Source organism: Thamnophis sirtalis, unplaced genomic scaffold (assembly GCF_051295495.1).
Source record: "Thamnophis sirtalis isolate CommonGarterSnake01/CBP01778 unplaced genomic scaffold, rThaSir2_p1.2 scaffold_1, whole genome shotgun sequence".
Classification (NCBI taxonomy): Eukaryota; Metazoa; Chordata; class Lepidosauria; order Squamata; family Natricidae; genus Thamnophis; species Thamnophis sirtalis.
This window is the reverse complement of record NW_028261381.1, coordinates 182,258,404-182,282,023: the sequence shown is the minus strand read 5'-3', so window position 1 is coordinate 182,282,023 and position 23,620 is coordinate 182,258,404. Positions and strand designations below refer to the sequence as shown.

The 23,620-nt window shown below is 50.3% G+C and overlaps 1 protein-coding gene across 1 annotated transcript in view; it reads left to right on the top strand.

Moving 5' to 3' along the window:
- Nucleotides 1-22,642, top strand: part of MLLT1 (MLLT1 super elongation complex subunit) — a 34,091-nt gene extending 11,449 nt beyond the window's left edge. The window contains exons 4-12 of the mRNA XM_087703408.1: nucleotides 2,404-2,547; nucleotides 5,750-5,875; nucleotides 11,737-12,330; nucleotides 13,624-13,711; nucleotides 14,347-14,458; nucleotides 16,030-16,129; nucleotides 17,608-17,679; nucleotides 17,931-18,002; nucleotides 21,021-22,642. Of these exons, the coding sequence (XP_087559534.1) occupies nucleotides 2,404-2,547; nucleotides 5,750-5,875; nucleotides 11,737-12,330; nucleotides 13,624-13,711; nucleotides 14,347-14,458; nucleotides 16,030-16,129; nucleotides 17,608-17,679; nucleotides 17,931-18,002; nucleotides 21,021-21,149 (1,437 nt within the window). The 3' untranslated portion in view covers nucleotides 21,150-22,642. The remainder of the gene's footprint in view (nucleotides 1-2,403; nucleotides 2,548-5,749; nucleotides 5,876-11,736; nucleotides 12,331-13,623; nucleotides 13,712-14,346; nucleotides 14,459-16,029; nucleotides 16,130-17,607; nucleotides 17,680-17,930; nucleotides 18,003-21,020) is intronic.
- Nucleotides 22,643-23,620: the final 978 nt, after the last annotated feature.

Genomic DNA, 23,620 nt, shown 5'->3' with positions numbered 1-23,620 from the left:
AAGAGCAACTTTCCTCCCTTTCATCCAGCATGTCGTTTGGTTACAGGTTTCAGTTTAGGACTAACATCACTGGTTTACATTAGACGTAACTGGATATTTCGCTGTCATTGGACATTATGTATTCAAATTACCATTAATATTCTTTCATTTGTAACAATCCTTGTTTCCTTGGATTCATAATTATCTATCAAATAACAATAAGTCTTTAAAGTATTATAGTGTCACCTATCTCTAAGGAGGAAGCAAGTGGCTCTTTCATCCCTCTGTTGCGGCTCCACAATTGGCTTTGGGTTAGGGAAGGTAGGGGGAAAAGGACGCCACTCTAGGAGGAGACTCTATGGTGGGGGAACCAGACTTCCGCTCAGCTCCAGGATTGAACTAGGGGAGGGGGCTTCCAGTTAGGACCTTTGTGGCTCTTTGGGTGTTTTTAAGGTCGCCAATAGCAATAGCATTTAGACTTACGTACCGCTTCATAGGGCTTTCAGCCCTCTCTAAGCGGTTTACAGAGTCAGCATATCGCCCCCAACAACAGTCCGGTTCCTCATTTTACCCACCTCAGAAGGATGGAAGGCTGAGTCAACCTTGAGCCGGTGAGATTTGAACCGCCGAACTGCAGATAACAGTCAGCTGAAGTGGCCTGCAGTGCTGCACCCTAACCACTGCGCAACCTCGGCTCCTGGTTTAGGCATTCCAGCTCTGATCTCCCCACCCCCCCAGTGCAGATCATTCTGGAAGGAGATAGGATCCTTTGTTCTTTCTCACCCCAAATTCATGACCTTCTGTTTTCTCCCTGCCTTTCGTTCTCTCCTGCTTTTGGGGGGAAGGGAGGGTTGGACTAGATGACCTACAAGGTCCCTTCCAACTCTCTTAATCTGAATATTTCCTTCTGGCCAACCCCGGGAACCAATTTCACCTTCCAAGTCAAGATACGGATGAACAGGAAACTTTGCCCTTTTCCTAAAACCATCATGACTACCGTGTGTCCCCCCTCCCCCCCAAAAAATAAGACCCAGCTGGAAAATAAGCCCTGGCATGATTTTTTTCAGGATGCTTGTAATATAAGCCCTACCCCCAAAAATAAGCCCCAGTTACGATTGTCAGCCAGATGGATGCATTTAGGTACCCTACTTTCCTGAAACTAAGACCTACCTGGAAAATAAACCTTAATACATGTCTTTTGGAGCAAAAAAATAATATAAGATCCGGTCTTATTTTGGGGGAAACCCTGGTGTGTATGATTAGTTCATTCCAGCTCTGATCGATCCCACCTGTGCTGATCATTCTGGATCATTCTTTCCCACCCCAAATTAATTAATGTGCCTCTGGGAAAATAGCAATAGCACTTAGACTTCTATACTGCCTCACAGTCTCCACAGCCCTCTCCAGCAGTTTACAGAGTCAGCCACTTGCTCCTTCCTTCCTTCCTTCCTTCGCACTTAGAATTATATATTATATGCACAGAATTATAATTATATTTCCAGCCCCCTCTAAGTGGTTTATAGTCAGCCTCTTCTTCCTTCCTTTCTTCCTTCCCTCACTTCTTCCTTCCCTCCCTCCCTCCCTCCCTCCTTCCTTCACACTTAGATTTATATACCACTTCATAGTGCTTTCCAGTTCTGGTTTGTACTCAGCCCCTTCCTTCCTTCCTTCCTTCCTTCCTTCCTTCCTTCCTTCCTTCCTTCCTTCCTTCCCACTTAGACTTCTATACTGCTTCACAGTGCTTCACAGCCCTCTCTAAGTGGTTTACAGAGCCAGCCTCTTACCACCACCCCAACAATCTAAGTCCTCCTTTTACTGGACTTGGACGGAAGGCCGAGTCAACCTGGAGCCTGGTGAGATTCAATCTGCCCAACTGCTGGCAGCCGGTGATCAGCAGAAGCAGCCTGCAGTACTGCACTCTGACCACTGGGCCACCCGGGCTCATTAGCTGAGCCCTTAACCCTTAAAGCTCGTGTCCGAAATGTTTTGGGCAAGCGAGTTTTAAAAGAAAGAAGCAACGCCCTGTGTCCTTTCGAAGACCGTCTCTGCCAGCACTCAGCATGGCATGGTGACAGCTAAGGTGATGCCAGGTCTGCCCTGCACGACTCGGCCCAGGCAGGATTTTGCCACATCCTAGCCAAGATTTTGTTGATATATCTGGATGCTCCCATCCTGTACTTCGACCCTGAATGTTGACAGGGCCCCGTCCAATCCCCAGAAGGATTTGCCAACGATGTGGTGGAGTTCGGAGTGAGATTTCTTTCCCCCGGTTACCCACTCCTCCTCCTCCTCCTCCTCCTCCTCCTCCTCCTCCTCCTCCTCCTCCTCCTCCGGCTGTTTTAGCTGCCCGGACACGGAGAGAGAGAGAGCAGGAGGGGGGGAAACCCTTGGGCACCTCTTGAGATTTTGGCCTCTTCCTTTCAGGAGGAACCGAAGAAAGTGTGCTTCACCTACGACCTTTTCCTCAACCTGGAAGGAAACCCGCCGGTGAATCACCTGCGCTGCGAGAAACTCACCTTCAACAACCCCACCAAGGAATTCCGTCACAAGCTCATCAAAGCCGGAGGGGTGAGTGATTAAGGGGCAGGTAGCCCTTCCTAGGGACTAGGATCGTGACGGAGAACCTATGGCACGCGTGTTGTCGTGTTGTCCATCTTCGAAGGGGGCATCTTTTTTCCCCTCTGGCCGTGGAAACGTTTGACTCTCAATCCGGGTTTTTTCCTGCAGGAGATGAAACGATTGTTTCTCCAGTCAACTTAAAAGACATTATGAACGTTTTAAATTTGGTTCAGGCTTTCATCGTTGTAAGCCGCCCTGAGTCCCCTCAGGGAAAAGGGCGGCATATAAATTTTCAATAAAATAACAAAAAAAAATAAAAATAAAAATAAAAAAATTAAGGGGCGGCTCAGTGGCTAAGACGCTGAGCTTCTCGATCAGAAAAGTTCAACAGTTTGAATCCCTAGCGCCACATAATAGAGTGAGCTCCCGTTGCTTGTCCCAGCTTAGCAGTTCGAAAGCGGGTAAAAAAGGCAAGTAGAAAAATAGGAACCACCTTTGGCGTTGAGTCATGCCGGCCACATGACCACGGAGAGGTCTTCGGACAGCGCTGGCTCTCTGGCTTTGAAACGGCGATGAGCACTGCCCCCTAGAGTCAGAAACGGCTAGCACATATGCGCGAAGGAAACCTTCGCCTTTTAAGTAGGACAATTATTTCATAATTGCCGTTTTTATGCCGTTTCGATTTGCTTGATTTTAATTCTCTTAAAAAGTTCACACGCTGCACTTGGGTTAATCTTGGTGGCAACGAAGTGACTGACAAGAAATATCAGTAAATCCAAATTAATTTAAAAAGTATTGTGATGGGTTGCTGCCCTTTGCTTTTTGATATTGATTCTTTGAGGCTGAAGAATAAGGCTAGAAAAGGTGTGGGGGAAAAAACATAGTCCCTTTCGCTCTTTGTAACAGAACTACAGCCGGGACTCGCACAGGCAGTCCTCGAATTAACGACCGCAATTGAGCCCCAAAATTTCTGTTGCTAAGTGAGTCTTGCCCCATTTTACGACATTCCTAGCACTGTTGTTAAGTGAATCGCTGCAGTTGTTAACTTAGGAACACGGCTATTAAGCGGAACTGGTTTCCCCCGTTGACTTGTTGCTTGTCGGAAGGTTGCAAAAGGGAATCATGTGACATCCCCCCCCCCGACACTGCGACCGTCATTAATACAAGTCAGTTGCCAAATATCTGAATTTCGATCCTCTGACCGTCGGAATGCTGCAGTGGTCCTAAGTGTGGAAACTGGTCACAAGTCATTTTTCCCCCCCCCCCAGTGCCGTTGTAACTTTGAACAGTCCCTAAAAGAAGCGTTGTAAGTTAAGGACTACGTGTGAAATGGACGAACGGCGGATAAAAAAGCGAACACTTTAAACTCCAGTGGAGGAGATGGATTTGTAGCTGGGAGTTGAAATGAGGGCATCCTTGCGGCTCTCTGAGATTGCCGGGTTCCTTGCAGGCGTTTCGTTACCCAACTAGGAAACATCATCAGTTCTAGAAGGGAGGAGGAGGGCTGTGGGCCCTTGGTGTGCTCTCTGAGCTTGGTGGTTTCCTTGCAGACGTTTCGTAACCCCAGCAGGTAACATCTTCAGTGCTGTTCCCAAAGGAGCTTTTTTTTTCAAGAGGCAACTGGACTTCCTGGTTTTTCTTGTGAAGACGTTTCACTCCTCATCCAAGAAGCTTCTTCAGCTCTGTTGCTTCGTTGGCTAAGGAAACATCTGCGATAAAACAACCAAGCTCAGAGGCCACCAAGGATCCCACAATCCCCCTCCTCCTCCTCACCTCGAACCCCACTGTCCTGACCTGGGCTTCCCCCCAAAAAAGTAGGAGGCAGAGTCCTAATCCCGACAAAACCCCTTTTATTAAACGAATGTGAATTTTTCTCCTTCACCTTCAGCAAAGAGTCTTTCAAAGGAGTATTTAGGACCACAGACCTTATCTATCTTGGAAAGCTGCCATGGAACTATTTTCCAAAGGAGGCGCTGTGCAAGGAAAGGCTGGGCACAGAGTCCCTGAGATTCATGGACAGATCTACACACTCCTGAAACGAATCTAACGGCCGGATGGATGAATTGTCTCCTGCAAAATCCCTCTTCCCTTTCCCTCCTCTTTTATGTCCTATGGGAGGGGCCATTCACCGTCCATCTGCGGCTTTACTCCCAAGTCCACCCTGATTTCTCAGTTATTCTTTTCTTCTGGCAGCTCTGCGCATGCGGACACTGGGAACAGGCTCCCGCTGTTCTTCTGCCTCACTACTGCCAGACAGCCTCGGCCCCCTCTCTGCCTCCGACGCAGAGCTCTCGTCCGAGCCTTCCCCAACCTCCAGGACTGGCCCACGCTCCTCCCCAACCTCCTCACTGACCGACTCTGCTGCTAACTCTGCTGGCGGGCCACAACACCCACTCCCTTCTAGCACTGATGACGTTCCTTAGTTGGGTCATGAAATGTTTGCAAGAAAACAGCCAAGCTCAGAGAGCCCCAAGGACTGCACTATCTTCTCTTCCTCCTCACCCCCTTCTAGCACTGATGATGTTCCCTAGTTGGGTAATAAAACACCAGGGGCCCCTTACTCTAAACTCCTCCAGAATTCTCACAGAGTAAATCTATAGTTACGCAGGTGGTTGGTTCAGTCTGATAAGATTCTGCCTGTAAGATGAACAGCAACAAAGAAACTACTCCGAAGTACCGTATTTCTCTTGAGTATAAGATGCACCTTTTCCCATCCCCTCAAAAGAGGGTGAAAATCTGGGCGCGTCTTATACACTGAATACAGCATTTTTGGACTCCCGAAACCCCGACCCCTTCTCAAAAATGGACGTGCAGAGGGTTTGGGAGGCCTGCAAAGTGCTCCAGGGCCTTGGGGAGGGCAAAAAATGAGCCGTTTCCCCCTCCCCAGCCCCCAGGAGCACTCTACAAGCCTCCCAAAGCTCTGTATGTCCTTTTATTTTGCAAAACGCGAGGCGTGCAGAGGGTTTGGGAGATGTGCAGAGTGCAACAACTTTTTTAAACAATTTACCTCTTTAAAATCATGGTGCGTCTGATACGCCGAAAAATACGGTAACTCCGTGTGTCTTTTTTCTGACTGGCTGGGGAATTCTGGGAGTTGAAGTCCACAGGTTTTAAATTCGCCAGGTTTGGAGATCAAACCGTTGATCTGGACTCTTGACCGATGAGAAGCAGGCGGAGCATTTCCAAGATTGATGGCCGTTTTCTCCCCCAGGTGATGGTCATGCCAGAAGGTGCTGAAACCGTCTCCAGGCCGAGTCCTGACTACCCCATGCTTCCTACCATCCCCCTCTCGGCCTTCTCTGATCCTAAGAAGTCCAAGCCATCTCATGGGTCAAAGGTGAGTCGCTTTGGAATACACAGAGTCCGCAATGGAGCCCGAAATGCCTGTGGTTAACTGAAAGTCGTGCGACGTGAGTTTTGCCCGCATTTTACACCTTTTCTTGCCATCGTCGTTAAGTGAATCACCGCAGCTGTTAACATTTAGTAATGTGGTTATGTGAATCTGGCTTCTCCATTGACTGCTGGTCAGAAGGTCGTAAACGAGGATCAGGTGACTCCGGGGACACTGCGATGGTCATAAGTATGAGTCTGTTGCCAAACAGTTTGAACATGTGACCACAGGGGTGCTGCGATGGTCCTAAGTGTGAAAAACCTTCATAAGTCACTTTTTTTCAATCCCGTTGTAACTTCGGTCCCTAATGAAAGCTATTAACAGAGGCACACATATGTATAAATGTTTTTCAGCATTAAAAAAGGGGGAAAATTGGAAATTATAATCCTAAAATATATCCATCAAGTGTAATCGTTGTGGGGATTCTCCGTCCTCCTGATTGTGGTGCTTTTTTTTTGCAAGAGAAAACTGGGCTTTCTTCCTTTTTCTTGGAAGACGTTTCGCTTCTCATCCAAGAAGCTTCTTCAGCTTCAGAGCGGAGAAAATCCAGTTGCCTCTTTTGGGGGGGGGGACAACAACAGCCCCCTTTGGCCCTTGGAATGGCTAGTTCTTCAAGACCGCTTCTAACGAGGACTAGAATGTCCATTTAATTAATAACCTAACGTCCCGAAGAGAAGAGAGTTCCGGAAACTGCTTCAGTGAGAAAAAGAGAGAGAGATAATTTACCGTGGGAAATAGGAAATCGGGGAAAACCACAGTCTGGCCGTTTCCTTCCAATTAAAAAATCCTGACGTGGAAAACACATCCGGCTTTTTATTCTCGTTCCAAAGGGCAGAATGAATTTCTTAATAATTGGAGTTGTTCAACACTGCCGGTTGAGCAGGAGGCAGCCTCCGGTGACACCAAATTGCTAAAGATTTTTCACACTTAACGACCGTTGCAGCATCCCCACGGTCACGCGACCATAATTTCCGACGGTGGGCAAACTGGTTCACATTTACGACGGTCGCAGCGTCTCGGGAGGGGGGAGGGGGGAGTATCATGCCATCCCCTTTTGCAACCTCCTGCGACGAGCAGAGCCCACCGGGAAACTGGATTCACTTAACAACCATGCTACTGGCTTACTAACTGCAGGGTTTCGCGTAACAGCTAGAAAGGTCGTAAAATGGGATGGAACTCATTTTGGCTGTCTTGCTTACTTAGAGACAGACATTTCGGGCTCAGTTAGGCGGTCGTAACTCGAGAACTACCAATATTAAAGCAAAATTGTCCTTAATGAGGCAGCTCAAGGTGCACGCTATGTTTCCCGGTGGTGTAGTTGCTACCCATAAAAACCAGCGTTATCCACACCAAGGTGATTATTCTGTAAGTAATGATTTCGTCTTCCTGGAAGGGTCTTTCTCGGCCCACCCAGGAACCGTACAAAGTTTTTGTTTTGTCCCCCAAAGTTAACTGGGGTCGATGTGACTTTTGTGCCCCTGCAGGAACTGGGCGTGTCTGGTTTAATGGAAGGAGGGACTAGGGGGAGACACAATGGCCGCCTCCCAATATTTGAGGAGCTGCCATAAAGAGGAGGGGGGCCAAGCTGTTCTCCAAGGGCCCCCGAAGGCAGGGGAAGAAGCAACGGGTGGAAACTAATCCGTAGATCAACCATGATGAACCTTTTTCGCCTCGGGTGTCAAAAGCACGCTCTGTCGCACTCGCTTGTCCACCCCCATAATTTAATGCCCCAGCGCACACTGTGCCCCCTGCGCATGCGCGCTTGACACACACACACACACACACACACACACACACCCTCCCCAGAGGCCGGAAACAGCTCATATTCTGACTTCTGGTGGGCACGATAGGCCCGTTTTTCACCCTCCAGAGGTTTTCTAGGAGCCTGGGGAGGGCGGAAAAACGGCCCCACACGCAAACCGGATGTTTGGGAACATACTTCCGGGTTGCCCGTTGGGCCGTTTTTTCTCGTGGCATGACAAAACCGCGCTCGTCAAAATAGCGGTGATTAAACCGTGTCGCTAAAGCCGCAACGTCATCACTGCCGTGACAACAGCGCAGCGACAGAAGGGTGTTCTACATGCTTCGTTCCTTGCCTCCAAAGGTAGCCCTCCTCCCCCAGCTGACAGCGGAAGTGGGCACGGGGCAAAGTGGGCTGCCCAGCAGCAGCAGCCCGCGGGAAGGGTCCAGCTCAGCCGCGGGGGGCAGCAGGAAGCCCGCGGGGGGGCCGGCAGCAGCGGCTGAGGCTGTCACGGGGCCGGCGAAGCGGGCTTGCCCGGCGGCAGCGGCCGCCCGTCCAAGGAGATGTTGTTGAGGAAGAAGAGGGCGGCCTGCCTCTGCCGGGCAAGCCCGCTTCGCCGGCCCCGGGAGACCCTCAGCCGCCGCCGCTGCCGGGCCCCCCGCAGCTGAGCTGGACCCTTCCCGCAGGCTGCTGCTGCTGGGCAGCCCACTTTGCCCCATGCCCACTGCCGCTGTCAGCTGGAGGAGGAGGGCTACCTTTGGAGGTACAGAGGCAAAGAACGAAGCATGTAGAACGCCCTTCTGTCGCCGCGCTGTTGTCGCAGCGGTAGGGTCGTGTTTTTCTTAGCGCTTCGGACGCCGCGGATTTGCCTCTGCACTTATGTCGGCACAGATAAGGGCTTTGCGGTTTTGTGGTGGAACCGTTTTTTCTACCTCCGGAGGCTTCCATAAATCCTCCAGAAGGCAGAAAACAGCCAAAAATCAAGGCCGAAAATCAGCTGGCCAGAGTGTGCATGCTTGCTGGAGCTGACAGGGCAACACCTTGCGTGCCCTCAGAAATGGCTCTGCGTGTCACCTGTGGCATATGTGCCAGCGGTTCGCCATCACGGCCATAGATTATAGACTAGGGAAAAACCAGGTTTAATGGCAGTAACCGTGAGAGGGATCTCGGAATCTTAGTGGACAATCAATAGGAGCCAGCTGTGTGGGGCGGCAGCCAAAAAAGCCACTGCAAGACCCACTAGAAACAGGAAATAGTTTAATGCGAGAACTAGGAAAATATGGAGATGTAGCAGGGTTAAAGATTAATAGAGAAAAGCCTAAAATGATAATTAAAAATTTGAAGGAAGAACAAAATAAAGAATTAGAAAGAATAATAGGACTCCAAGTGACAAAGTTAAATATCTTGGAATATAGCTAACTGCAAAGTAGATTTGTAGATTTATTTATTTATAGGCCGCCCTTTTCCCTGAGGGGACTCAGGGCGGCTTACAATCAAAAAAGGAAGGGGAGTGTAGGACAATACCAAAAAGAAATGTGCACAGTAAATTAGACAGTAAAACTCAACATTCACTCAGCATCAAAGTGCTCAAAATTATACAAAATTAGTGCAACAAATAAAAAAAGACCTAGAACTATGGGGGAAACTACAACTAACATTATTAGGGAGAATAGCAGCGATAAAAATGAATGTAGTACCCAGACTATTATACCTATTTCAAACAATCCCCATAAAATTAGGATATTTTTTCTTTACTGAATTGAATAAGATTATATTAAAATTGATATGGCAAGGGAAGAAAGCCAGGATAAAGTTGAAAGCTCTACAGGATGACAGAAGCAAAGGTGGTATGGGACTCCCTGACTGGGAGCTTTATTACAAAGCAGCAGCACTAACATGGATCAGGGATTGGATAACTTTAAAAAATAAAAGAATACTAACATTAGAGGGCCACGATTCGCAAATGGGATGGCATTTTTTCCTATAGGAAGAGGGTAAAAAGGAACAAAAATACTTTCACAGACACTATATTAGAGATGCACTGATACAGGTCTGGAATAAAATTGGAGAAAAACATGAAAATACCGACATGGCTTTCCACTATGGAAGCCATGACCCATCCCAATACACTGGATCTATCGAAAATGGTTAGATATAGTGAAATTTTAGACAGCCAGAGGAATTTGAAAACAAATCCAGAATTAAAGGAGCAGAATATAAATATAGATTGGTGGCCATATCTCCAACTACAATCGAGATACAAAAAAGATGTAAAAGAATATGGAATATACACAGAATTACAACAAATAGATAAAATTTTAATTGGCCCGGAAAATAAATTCATAACGAAAATTTACAAATATTTATTAGAAGTAACATTAGAAGAAGAAAAAGTTAAAGGTTGCATGATAGCGTGGACCAAAAACTTTGGCTACAACGTAGATCGAGTGGATTGGGAAAGAATTTGGAACACAAATTATAAATTAACACGATCAGTAGTACTTAAAGAAAATATGTAGAAAATATTTTATCGTTGGCATTTATCACCAACAAGATTGGCTAAAATGTACCCGAACATGAAGCCGACCTGCTGGAAGTGTAAAAAAGTATAAGGGACTTTTTATCACATATGGTGGACCTGCCCGGAAACACAAAAATATTGAACAAAAATTTGGAAGTGGGTGCAAGAAATTACAGGAGAACAGATAAAATACAAACCCGAAATCTTTCTGCTGGGAATAATCAAAGGGAAATATACAAAGAAAATTAAGTACATATTAACACATCTGCTAACTACAGCTAGAATAGCATTTGCCCAATGCTGGAAACAAAATAATGCCCCCTCGGATGAATTAGTGATAAAAAAAAAACTTTGGATTGTGCAGAGATGGACAAATTAACACTGAAATTCAAAGATAAAGAAGAGTCGGAATATTATGAAATTTGGAACAATTGGTAACAAATGGCTGCAAAACAAGAATAAAATTAATTAAGCCGAAAAACAATATATATATAAATATATATAGAACTGTGTATAAAGGTGTATAAATATAGAAGCGAAATATTATATACATGTACTGATATGATGACATAACAATGTTGATATAATGACTGTAAGATGTTGTAGAAGGGAAAAAATAACAAACATCTGCTAAAAAAAAAAGAGGGATATAATCAAGATCAAAGGAGGTACTAATACCACTCTGTAAAGCTTTAGTAAGATCCCAGCTAGAGTCCTGCACCCAGTTCTGGTTACCGCACTGTTGTGGCCCAGCAGGAGGCGTTGGAGCTGCCACCAGACTCTGACAGCGAGGGGCCCTCTGAGTCGGCTCTGGAGGATGTGGAGGACCCTGGACAGGGTTCCGACTCTGAGCAGGGCGCAGAGAGGCTGGTTGGCCACCAGGAGGCACCTGAGCCAGTGTGGAGGAGACAAGGGAGAGTGAGCCGTAGGCCAGTAGTGAGTTGTTCCTGGATGCACGCCATCGAAGAGCTACTAGGCGTCAGGAACAATTATGCAATTACAGGAGATGATTGTACTCAGCTGGTGGTCATTAGGCTCCTCTCCAGACTATAAAAAGACTCCTTGTGCACATGCCCCTCTTTGCAGAAGTCAACGCAGGAACGAATGTCGGAGAACATTGTTATGAGCTTGGCAGGCTGGATTGCTGCCAAGCCTTATCTGTGTTTATCCCTGCCCAAGCTTGTCTGTGCCGGTTTGCTGCCAAGGACCTGTCTGTCTGTTAATTAAATGCCGTAACTTATCTCTGGCTCAGAGTGTGTGTTGGTGTGGGAGGAGGGGGGTCAGAACACTGCACTATACAAAAAGATGCTGAGACTCTGGAAAGAGGGCAGAGAAGAGCAACCAGGGTGATCAGGGAACTGGAGGCTGAAACATTAAATAAGGAAGCTGTGGGAGTTTCATCCCTGGAAGCTTTCAAGAAGAAACTGGACAGCCATTTGTCAGAAATGGTGTAGGGTCTTCTTAGGCAGAGGGTTGGACTAGATGACCTACAAGGTCCCTTCCAGCAATGTGATTCTGTTCTGTCTTTTTTCCTCCGATGTCTAGGAGGTGAACAAAGAGGGGGGCAAACTCCCCAAGTCCCACAAAGTCACCCGGGAGCACCGGGAGAGGCCCCGGAAAGACTCGGAGAGCAAAGGCTCCTCACGAGACCCAGAGCGGGAAGCCAGCAAGGCCGCCAAGGAGCCCTCCAAGAAACACGCCACCGAGAACAAAGGCCCGAAGGAGGAGAAGCCCCTCCCCAAGGCCGCCCTCAAGGAGGCCAAGCTGGCCCTGAAGGAGCACAAGCTGGAGAACGCCTCGCCCAAGGTGGGGGCGCCCCCGGCCCCCGAAGGGAAGCCCTTGGCCAAGCGGCCCCTGGCGGTGGAGTCGCCCAAGCCCATGGCCAAGAAGCCCAAGAAGAACAGCTCCAAGGGAGCCAAGACCCTCCCCACCAACGCCCACCGGACCACCACCACCACCACCACCACCTCCTCCTCCTCTGCCTCCTACGCGGAGAAGAAGCTGCCCAAGGAGAAGGGGCCCAGCGCCAAAGCCGAGAAGGCCAAGCCGGAGAGCGAAGCCAAGGCCATGAAGAAGCCCGTGGAGGTGACAGTGGCCGAGGAGTCCAACTCGGAGGACGAGGTCTCGCTCAAGTCCGAGGTGAGGGCCGGCCAGGAAAGAGGGCTCCCTTCTGCCCACTTGGGGAGGGAGGGGGGGGTTGCCCGGGGCATTCGGGTAGTCCTCGACTTAACGACCGTTCGTTTAGTGACCGTTCAAAGCTGCACTCGCACTGAGAAAAGGGTCTCTGGTTTCCACACTTAGCGGCCGTTGCATCATTCGCACGGCCACATGATTTATACACGGGCCCTTGGTAGCCGACCCATGTTTAAGACGGTCGCTGGCATCCCCGGGGGTGTTGCGTGATCCCGCTTTTGCGACCCCCTGACAACCAAAGTCCAGGGGGGGGTGGGGAGGGGCCGATTCACTTCCCGTGTGACGGAGCGAACGCTTTCAGGGATTTGCTGAACAAAAGTGGCGAGGGAAGTTCGTAAAAATTGGATCAAAGTCACTTAGCGACATACATTTTGGGCTCAATTCTGGTTGTAAGTCGAGGACTACCTGTACAAAATATATATATTATAAACCTCATGCTGCCCAGAGTCACTGATGGGTGAGTGGATGGATGGATGAGTAGTGGGTGGATGGGTGAGTGGATGGATGGGTGAGTGGTTAGTTGATGAATGAGTGGGTGGGTGAGTGACAGTGGGTGAGTGGATGGATGCGTGAGTGGTGGATGGGTGAGTGAGTGGATGGATGGATGGATGGATGAGTAGTGGGGGGATGGGTGAGTGGTTAGTTGATGAATGAGTGGGTGGGTGAGTGACAGTGGGTGAGTGGATGGATGCGTGAATGGTGGATGGGTGAGTGAGTGGATGGATGGATGGATGGATGAGTAGTGGGGGGATGGGTGAGTGGTTAGTTGATGAATGAGTGGGTGGATGGGTGACAGTGGGTGAGTGGATGCATGCGTGAGTGGTGGATGGATGCATGGATGGATGAGAGGGGATGGGTGAGTGGATGGATGAGTGGTTTGTTAATGAGTGAGTGGTGGATGGATGGGTGAGTAGTGGGTGGATGGGTGAGTGAATGAGTGAGTGGATGGGTGACAGTGGATGAGTGGATGGATGGGTGAGTGGTTGACGAGTGAGTGGTGGATGGATAGGTGAGTGGATTGGTGACAGAGGGTGAGTAGATGGATGGGTGAGTGAAAGTGAGTGAGTGGTGGATGGGTGACAGTAGGTGAGCGAGTGGATGAGTAGATTGATGGGTGGAGGGGTGGTGGGTGGTTGAATGAATGATGGGTCTGAGGAGGGCGTGGTGGGGGCAGGAGGGGGCTCCTCTCTTTTATTGACATTCTTCTCTCTTCTTCGTCCTTTTCTGGGGGCGGCAAAGTCTGCCGTTTCCAGTCCTTCCAACTCCAGTTCCAGTTCCGACTCCAGCTCCGACTCAGATTTCGAGCCCTCTCAGAACCACAGTCAAGGTAGGAGGCCCCCCCTGCCCCCCACTCCATGGAGGCTTGCACTCAGCCTCCCCACACACAGCCCGGCCACCTCCGGGTGCTGGAAGGGGCTGCCCAGGGTTGCTATGATGAAGGGCCCTCCAAAGACCCCCAGCTTCGTCCGGTGGGTTGGTGCCGCAGCCTCTGCCCTGCAGCTGGGACCCTGGTCCTCCCGCAGAGCCCTTTGGCCCCTGGACCCCTCGGCTCAGAATCTCTCAACCGTGGCCACTTTAAGAGGGCTGGACTCCAACTCCCAGAATCCCCCAGCCAGCACGGGGAATTCAGCCCAGGTTGAGCAGATGGGTACCCAGTGAAGTTGGCGGGGCAGGGCTGTGTAATAGGGGCCACCCTCGGGCCCCCTCCCCAAAGATGGCTCTCGGGCCCACACCGGGCTCCAGCCGAAAGTTTCCGAACAGACTTCAAGGGTGGCCCCGCGAAGAGGGTTGTCCCCACGCTTGTGCCAGGCCGCCTCACCAGGGGACAGGAGGACGCGAAGGCAGCCGGGCGCCCTGCACTCAACCCCTGAGAAGGCCCGCACTCCCACTGCCCCAATTCCTCCCAGCCCCTTCTCCAGCCCCCCCACCCTTTTTATTAAGCGCTGAGCTTCCTGCTCGCAGGGCCGCTGCGTTCCATGGTGGAGGACCTGCAGTCAGAAGAATCAGACGATGACGACACTTCCTCCGGAGAAGAGGTGGCCGTGAAGTCCACGCCCATCAGCAGAGAGGCCAGGTGAGAGCGGGAACACATTCCCCCCCCCCACACACACCCTCCCTCCTCCTTTTTTTGTGGGGGGGGTGGGTTCCTCCCAGCTGGCCTCTGTTCCTCTCTGCAACCCTTTGGGGTGAGGGGAGGGGAAAGGAAGGGGAGAGGACGAAGCTGCGATCCAGTTCAAGGGCCCTTTCTGGAACCCCACCCCCCACCCCCTCCCCAATAGATAGATGGATAACCTTTATTGTCATGCGTGCACAATGGCACACATTGAAAATGAGGTTGTGTTGCCTGCTCTTAAAAGAGTTCACATACATAACAAGCGAATGGAATGGAATAAGAGGATCAGGAATAGAATAGAAAATAGAGTAGAATAGAACAGAACAAATAAGGAATAAGGGTAGAAGAATAGAATAGAACAGATAAGGAATAAGGATAGAATAATAGAATAGAATAAATAAGAAATAAGGATAGAATAATAGAATGGAATAAATTAGGAGTAAGGGTAGAACAATAGAATGGAATAAAAATTAGGAGTAAGGGTAGAACAATAGAATAGAATAAATAAGGAATAAGGATAGAATAAGAATAAATAAGGAATAAGGGTAGAATAATAGAATACATAAGGAATAAGGATAGAATAATAGAATAGATAAGGAATAAGGATAGAATAATAGAATAGAATAGATAAGGAATAAGGATAGAATAGAATAATAGAATAGATAAGGAATAAGGATAGAATAATAGAATAGATAAGGAATAAGGATAGAATAATAGAATAGAACAGATAAAGAATGATAGAATAATACAATAAATAAGGAATAAGGGTAGAATAATAGAATAGAGTAAATAAGGATAGAATAATAGAATAAATGAGGAATAAGGATAGAATAATAGAATAGATAAGGAATAAAAATAGAATAGAATTAAGAAAGGCTAGAATAGAAAACAGAAGAATGAATTAGAATAGAATAGATAAGGAATAAGGATAGAATAATAGAATAGAATAAATAAGGAATAAGGATAGAATAATAGAATAGAATAAATAAGGAATAAGGATAGAATAATAGAATAGAATAAATAAGGAATAAGGATAGAATAATAGAATAAATAAGGAATAAGGGTAGAATAATAGATAAGGAATAAGAATAGAATAGAATTAAGAAAGGCTAGAATAGAAAACAGAAGAATGAATTAGAATAGAATAGATAAGGAATAAGGATAGAATAATAGAATAGAATAAATAAGGAATAAGGATAGAAAGGCAGGCGGGGGTCGTATCTATACGATTGAACAGGAGGCTGGACTGGAAGACCTCCAAGGTCTTCTATTCTATTCTTCTGCTCCTATTCTACTCGACTCTATATTCTTTTCTGTCTTCCTATTTCCTCTTCTATTTTCTCTTCTATTCTCTTTCTATTTTCTCCTCTCTTCTAATTCATTCTCCTCTATTTTCTATTCTCGCCTTATTCCTTAACTATTCTAATTCATTCTATTCTTTTCTATTCTATTATTCTCTCCTACTTGGACTGGGGGCTCCACCTTCCCCCACCCCCACTTCTCCCCTAACTCCCAGCCCCCCTGTTTTTCAGGCTCAGCCACAGCGACAGCGACACCGACAACAGCGCCGACTCCTGCCTGCCGAGTCGAGACACGCCCCCCAGGCAGAAGGGCCCCTCCGCCAACAATAAGGTCAGCCTCCTCCTCCCGCGCACGCAGCCTCCAGCCCTGGAAAGCAGCTCAGCTGTGCCAGGCGCCTCATCTGGAGCCCCTGGGGAGGGGGGGGATAAGAGGTGGGGGAGGGCACACCCAGCCACCCCTTGCCCAGACGGGGGCTGGGGGGTCCTTGGAGGGGGGCAGGAAAAGCAGCCTCCTCACCTGTTTCCAGGGCTGATTTAAGTTGGGAAGATGTGGGGGGGGGAGGGAGAGGGGGAGTCCACTGGGTCAGAGGAAAATCCCTCCGGCCCAAAGAGGAGGGGAGGAATTCATTAAGTGGGTTTTGCCCCATCTTACGACCCTTTTTTGGCATGGTCGTTAAGCGAATCTCTGCAGTTGTTAAGTTAGCAGCACGGTTGTTAAGCGATGGCTTGCCCGTTGATTTTGCTCGTCAGAAGGGTCGCAAAAGGGAGGGGGTCAGGTGACCCCGGGATACGGCGACCGTCATAAATATGAGCCAGTTTCTAAGCATCTGGATTTTGATCCTGTGACCTTGGGGATGCTGCAATGGTCATAAGTGTGAAAAAAAATGTCATTATCCTTTTTATCAGGGCCGTTGTAACTTTGAACGGTCGCTAAACGAACCGCCGTACGTCGAGGACTGCACTGTTTTTTATGGGGGAGGAGCGAAGAGGGAGGGGAGGGACTTCATTCCTCAGTAGGCCGGCTTCCAGGACTCAAATCCCAGCCACTTGTTTAGCGACCGTCGGAAGTCACAACAACTTTGAGAAAAATGACTGGTTTTTCACAGTTACGACCGTCGTAGCCTCCCCGCGGTAGCGTGATCGAAATGGGATGCTTGGCAACCGGTTCGTACTTACAACGGTCGCAGTGTGATCCCCTTTTGGGACCTTCTGAAAAGCAGAGCTGGGGTGGGGGATGCTGGGTTCCCTTAAGACCCTCAGGGAGTCGCCCCCACCACCCCCAAGGGAGGTCGTAAAACGAGACAAAATGTCCTTCGCTTAGCAGTGGAAACTCTGGGGCTCAGTTGTGGTCGTTAAGTCGAGGACTACCTGTACACAATGACCAGAATTGAGCCCAAAATTTCCGCTGCTGCACAAAGGACATTTCGTTAAGCGGATCCTGTCCCGCTTTACAACCTTTTTGCTGTGGTTGGTAAGCGAATCACTGCTGTTGATAGATTGGTCACACCGTTGTTAAGTTAATCTGGCTCCCCCCCCTCAACTTTGCTCATCAAAGGGGGATCTGGTGACCCCACCTCCAGTTTATGACCATGACCGTCATAAATACGAGCCACTTCAAATCCGATCACATAACCACGGTCGTAAGTGCGAATCACGGTCCAAAAAGTACCTTTTTTCCCCAACGCTGTTGGGACTTCAAATAGTCGCTAAACGAACGGTCACTAAACTGAGGACTGCCTGTGTTTGGGGCTGGGTTGCTTGGGAAATGAAACCTTTCTCCCCGATTCTTCTTCCCGCTTTCCGTCTCAGGTGTCCGGCAGGAAAAGTCCGGAGTCCTGCAATAAACCGGAGAAGATCTTAAAGAAAGGGACTTACGACAAGGTACCCCTCGCTCTCTTTTGGGGTCGGCTCCTTTGTGCCCCCCCTTTCCCCCCCCCCCCCCCCCCGGTCTCAGATGCTCTTTGGGGCCCTGAGCTTGCAGGCGTTTCGCCACCCAGCGAGGTAACACCCTCAGTCTAGCCCTGAAGGAAAACCCCCGGGGAGACCCTCCAGGGCCCCCCAGTTAGAGCCTCCTGGCTAACCTGGTCTCCCCCCCCCCCTCTATTCTCCCCCCCCCCTCCTCCTCCCCCCAGGCCTACACAGATGAGTTGGTGGAGCTTCACCGGCGGCTGATGGCTTTACGGGAGCGCAACGTCCTGCAGCAGGTGAGGGGGGGGTCTCCAGGGGCTCTGTCAGAGGGAGGGAGGGCTGCTTCAGAGGGCTTTTACAGAGTCAGCCTCCTTGCCCCTTCCTTCCTACCCTCCTTCCTTCCTTCCCTTCTTCCCTTCCTTCCCTTCTTCCCTTCCGTCCTTCCCTGCTTTCCTTCTTCCTTCCCTTTCTTTCCTTTCCCTCACTCCTTTCCTTCCTTCCCTTCCTTTCTTCCTTCCCTCCTTTCCTTCCTTTCTTCCCTTCCTTCCCTCCTTTCCTTCCTTTCTTCCTTCCCTTCCCTTCCTTCCTTCCCTCCTTTCTTCCTTCCCTTCTTCCCTTCCCTTCCTTCCTTCCCTCCTTTCTTCCTTCCCTTCTTCCCTTCCTTACTTCCCTCCTTTCCTTTCTTCCTTCCCTTTCTTTCCTTCCTTCCTTTCCTTTCCCTCCCTCCCTCCTTTCCTTCCTTCCCTCCTTTCCTTCCTTCTTTCTTTCCTTCCTTCCTTCCCTGCTTTCCTTTCTTCCTTCCCTTTCTTTCTTTCCTTTCCCTCCCTCCTTTCTTCCTTCCCTTCCTTTCTTCCTTCCCTTCTTCCTTCCCTCCTTTCCTTCCTTTCTTCCCTTCCTTCCCTCCTTTCCTTCCTTTCTTCCTTCCCTTCCCTTCCTTCCTTCCCTCCTTTCTTCCTTCCCTTCTTCCCTTCCTTACTTCCCTCCTTTCCTTTCTTCCTTCCCTTTCTTTCCTTCCTTCCTTTCCTTTCCCTCCCTCCCTCCTTTCCTTCCTTCCCTCCTTTCCTTCCTTCTTCCTTTCCTTCCTTACGTTCTTCCCTTCCTTCCTTCCCTCCTTTCCTTTCTTCCTTCCCTTTCTTTCCTTCCTTCCTTTCCTTTCCCTCCCTCCCTCCTTTCCTTCCTTCCCTCCTTTCCTTCCTTTCTTTCCTTCCTTCCTTCCCTCCTTTCCTTTCTTCCTTCCCTTTCTTTCCTTCCTTCCTTTCCTTTCCCTCCCTCCCTCCTTTCCTTCCTTCCCTTCTTTCCTTCCTTCTTCCTTTCCTTCCTTACGTTCTTCCCTTCCTTCCCTCCTTTCCTTTCTTCCTTTCCCTCCCTCCTTCCTTTCCTTTCCTTTCCCTCCCTCCTTTCCTTCCTTCCTTCCCTGCTTTCCTTTCTTCCTTCCCTTTCTTTCCCTCCCTCCTTTCCTTCCTTTCTTCCTTCCTTCCCTTCTTTCCTTCCCTCCCTCCTTTTCTTCCCTCCCCTTTCTTTCTTCCCTCCCTTTCCTTCCCTCCCTCCTTTCTTCCTTCCCTTCTTCTTTTCCTTCTTTCTTTTCCTTTCCTTCCTTCCATTCTTCCTTTTTTTCCTTCCTTCCTTCCCACTTAGCCCTTAGACTTATATACCACTTCCCAGTGCTTTCCAGCCCTCTCTAAGCGGTTTACAGAGTCAGCCTCTTGTTCCCCCCAACCATCTGGGTCCTCCTTTGACCGACCTCGGAAGGGAGGAGAGAATTCTGAGTCAACCGTGAGCCGGCCAAGGATCGAACTGCTGGCTGTGGGGCCAGAGCTTTTGTCTGCAACGCTTCAGTGCAACCCCTGCGCCACCAGGGGCCGCTAGAGAGCCTGGGAAGCATTGGGAAGCGGCACAGGAGCCCCCCTGCTTTGCTCTTAAAGCAACACTGCACCATTTGAAATAACCTCATGCTTCAGTCATTATATTCTTATAATTCCGAATTCCTCATGAGGCTCCGAAGGAGGCAGGTGCTGTCGAGAGCGGGAAAAGGGGGGGGGGAGCAGGAAGTCCTGGGACGTCTCGCAGCCTAACCCCAGAATGATGCCCCCCCCCTTTGCCAATGGGGATTTAGAATCCTCGAGTAGGAAGGGACCTTTGGGGTCATCTAGTCCAACCCCCTTGCTCCCTGCAGGACCCTCTGGCCGATGACCAGCCTGGCCTCTGCAGCCTCCCAGAATTCCTTGGACCAGCACAAACTGGGAATTTCGGGAAACTGGGAGGCAGGCGATGAATTGGTGCCCCCCCCCCCTCCAGCCCAATTCAGAGGGTTACGGCCACAATTCAGAGCGATTAATTTACCCAATGGAGAAATGGGTTCAGGGAGGAGGGGAGGCAGCTGCAGGCCGGTCTACATTTCAGCGTGTTGCGTTACGGCCTCCTATACATATTCCTCGATTTACGACCACGATTGAGCCCGAAATTTCAGTTGCTAAGTGGGGACGGTGGTTAAGAGAGTTTTTGCCCCCTTGTCACGACCCTTCTCGCCATGGTTGTTAACGTCCATATTCAGTTAGTGACCTGGTTGCTAAGTGAACCTGGCTTCCCCCTTGATTTTGCTTGCCCAGAAGATCGCAAACGAGGATCACGTGACCCCCAGGACGCTGTGGCCATCACAAATATGAGACAGTTGCCAAGCGCCCAAATTTGGATCACGTGATCAGTACGAGACGCTGCGGCAATCCTAAGTGCTGATAAAGGGGAATGTTTATAGCTCAGGATCCACCCAAGGAGACTTTGGTGCCCTCTGAGCTGGGTGGTTTCCTTGGAGGCGTTTCATGACCCAGCTAGGTAACATCATCAGTGATAGAAGGGAGTGAAGTTTGTGGGGAGGAGGACTATGAGGTCCTGGGTGCTCTCTGAGCTGGGTGGTTTTGCTTGCAGGCGTTTTATCACCCAACTAGGTAATAGCATCAATGCCAGTGATGATGATTGTGAGGATAGCACTGATGATGTTACCTAGTTGGGTCGTGAAACGTCCGCCAGAAAACCACCCAGCTCAGAGAGCACCAAGGACCCCCACAGTCCTCCTCTCCCTCCTCTCCACAAACCCCACTCCCTTCTCGCAATGATGACGTTACCTAGTGGGGCCACGAAACGTCCTCGAGAAATCCTCTTCAGCTCCCCAATCGCCCCTCGTGAAAAATATCCTTCCCAAGTTTGTCCCTTGGAACGGCGACTCGTCGAAGGGTGTGGCAAAGCCACAGCTACCTCTGAACGTCTCGCAGGGCAGAGTCTTTTAACACCCATGCCTTCCTCCTCCTCCTCTTCCTCAGATCGTCAACCTGATTGAAGAGACGGGCCACTTCAACGTCACCAACACCACCTTCGACTTTGACCTCTTCTCCCTGGACGAGACCACCGTCCGGAAGCTGCAGAGCTACCTGGAGGCGGTGGCCACGTGACCCTCGGCCTCGGGAGCAGGACCCGCCCGCTTCTCTTCGGTCTCTCTGGGATTAGGACAGGGGGCCCCGCACCCTGGACTGCGGCCGCTGCCTTACTCGCCCCTCTCGCCCGAAGCACTGCCTTAGGGATCAGCCATGCGCTAGGAAGAACCCTGCCTCCAACGCTGCCCCGGACTCCGTTTCTCTCCTTTCGGCCTTCCGCTGAGCGTTCGCCTCTGGCCACCGTCCTCTTGCCCCCCCACCCTCCCTTTGCTCTGGAGCCCCTCCCGGCGACAGCAGGATTTGATCCCAGCCGGCCTCCGTCTTCTCCTTCCAGCTGGTCGTTTTCAAGCAAGAGAGTTTTGGGGACGGGGGGGGGGGGTCGTTTTCAGAAACATATATACAGTATATATATATCTTATATATACACACAAACACACTTGGGGTCAGCCTGGAATGGACGCAGCGCTTGCTTCCGTTGGACTTGCAGCCTCTTCCCCCGGGAACGCCCGCGTGTGGATCTGTGCCGGCACCTGCCCTACGCGGCCATCGGTTGGCTCAAACGTCGGTCTTCCTGCAGCAATTATCGGTGGCCGGAAACTTCTGCCCCGCCGGCCGCCATGGGTGAAAGGAGCCAGCTTTGCGCTGCGGGCTGGCGACCCCGCTGGATGTGCCCACGCGGTGCGCTCGGATCGGGCAGAGTCCGGCACACCGAGGCTCTTCGGCGAAGGATTTCCGGCCGTTGTGCGGCTTCCCTGGAGTCTCTTAAGGCGCCGCCGTTCTCGGTTCCCGGTTCGTTCCAGTTTTTTTTGATGGGCTCGGACCGTAAGGACGACCTTAATTGTACGTTTGTCCGTTTTCCACGCATACCTACAGATAACCCGCTCGCTATCTGTACGTATGTCCCTATATGTATTTACGGTGTAAAGAAAAAAAAAAAGGAAAAAGGCCAGAAGGGGCCTTGGGGGGGTCTGGAAAGAGGGTGAGGGCGGGTCTGAAGGTTTCTTTTTTATAAAAAAGGAAAAGGTGAAATAGGGCTTTCGCGCTCCCTTCGGTCCGTTTGTTCAAGGGGGCGGGTTTTGTAGTGATTTAGAAGCGGGGTGTGTGTGGGAGGGAGTTGGGCCGAAGGCTCCCGCGGACTCCCTCTGTGCTGCGTTTGTCAGTCGGTTTCAATTCGTTATCTGTTCAAGGAACTTTTTTTTCTCTCTTTTTTTTTGGCCAAAATTGAGCCCCCCCCCCCTTTTCAACGTCTGCTCTGGGTTCCGCGCAGCCAGTTTGAAGCAAAAGAGGTCCTCAAAACGTGTTGTTATTATTTTTTCCCCCGTTTCCTTTTCTTCTATTGGAAAAGGCTCCTTTTGCGATTCCCCAGGGTTTGCGAAAACGGACTCTGGTCTTCTCAGACGAGCCGTGGGAATATTTGTACATATTCCTCACTCACCCAGCCACGGAGGGCCCTGCGGAGCGTATTAAGGCAAGGCCAGGCCCTAAAATCATGCGTATACACACACACACTCACGCACGAGTCCTCCCCACCCCCTTCCCTTCTTAGCATTTAGAGATGCGTCGAGACGCCTGCAAGAAAGTTGTGTGGGATCCTGTCCGGGCCTTGTGGGAACGAAGCCCCCTCCCCTCTCTCCTTCCGAGGCTGCCGATGGGAACCCTGGGGGGCAGGGGGGGGCAGGAGCTCCACCTTCGGCCGAACATGATCTGCTTGTGCGCCGGGGCAGAAAATGTTGCCGGCGGCTAAAATTTTCTATTTCGCCTTTCAGAGGGAATCGTCCCCCGTTTCCAGATCCTTCCTTCCCCATCGCTCCCCTCCAAGACTGACGTGGCAATAAGCCGATCCGAGTGAGGTCATGTTGACCCTGTTCCCAGGTGACCCCTTCCCGTCCCTTTTTATTTGGGGGGGGGGGGGTGTTGTTTTTTGCTGTCTCTCTGTGTACACAACGTTGTTTGCAAATGTTTTTGAGATGTCAGGTTGCCTCCAGCCGCCCCGGCTTTTTGGCGAGGCTTTGAGCCAGGTGGACATTTCCCAATCTGCCCAGCGGAGAAAGAGTGGACAAGCCCTGGCACAGGTCCAGCCGCTTGTCTCGGTGGCCTCCCACGGGGGCAGCCACGCTCTGCTCGGCCAGCAACACTACCGCTGGGGCCAGCCTCTCCCCACCCCAGCAGAACTGCTTGTGACCGCTGTAAAAATGAATCCCCCCCCCAAAGCAAGGGCTGAATTCCCCCCCCCCCATAAAAATCTCAAATCTCCCCATTTAGTCACAATCCCCCCCTCCCTCTCCGTAGCTTTGAAGCTGCTTGGCAGAGAAAGAGGCCCCCATGTGCTTCCAGAGGGCAGGGGGTCCTGGCACTTGGCCAGGGAAGTCAAAAGGGCTGGGCTGGGGTCCTCCTGAATTAATGCTCAGAGGCCCCTGCCGCAAAAAGGGAGGGGTCTCTTCCTCTGGAAGAAGGCCTTTGGAGAGCTGGCTAGGGAGAAAGATCCCCGC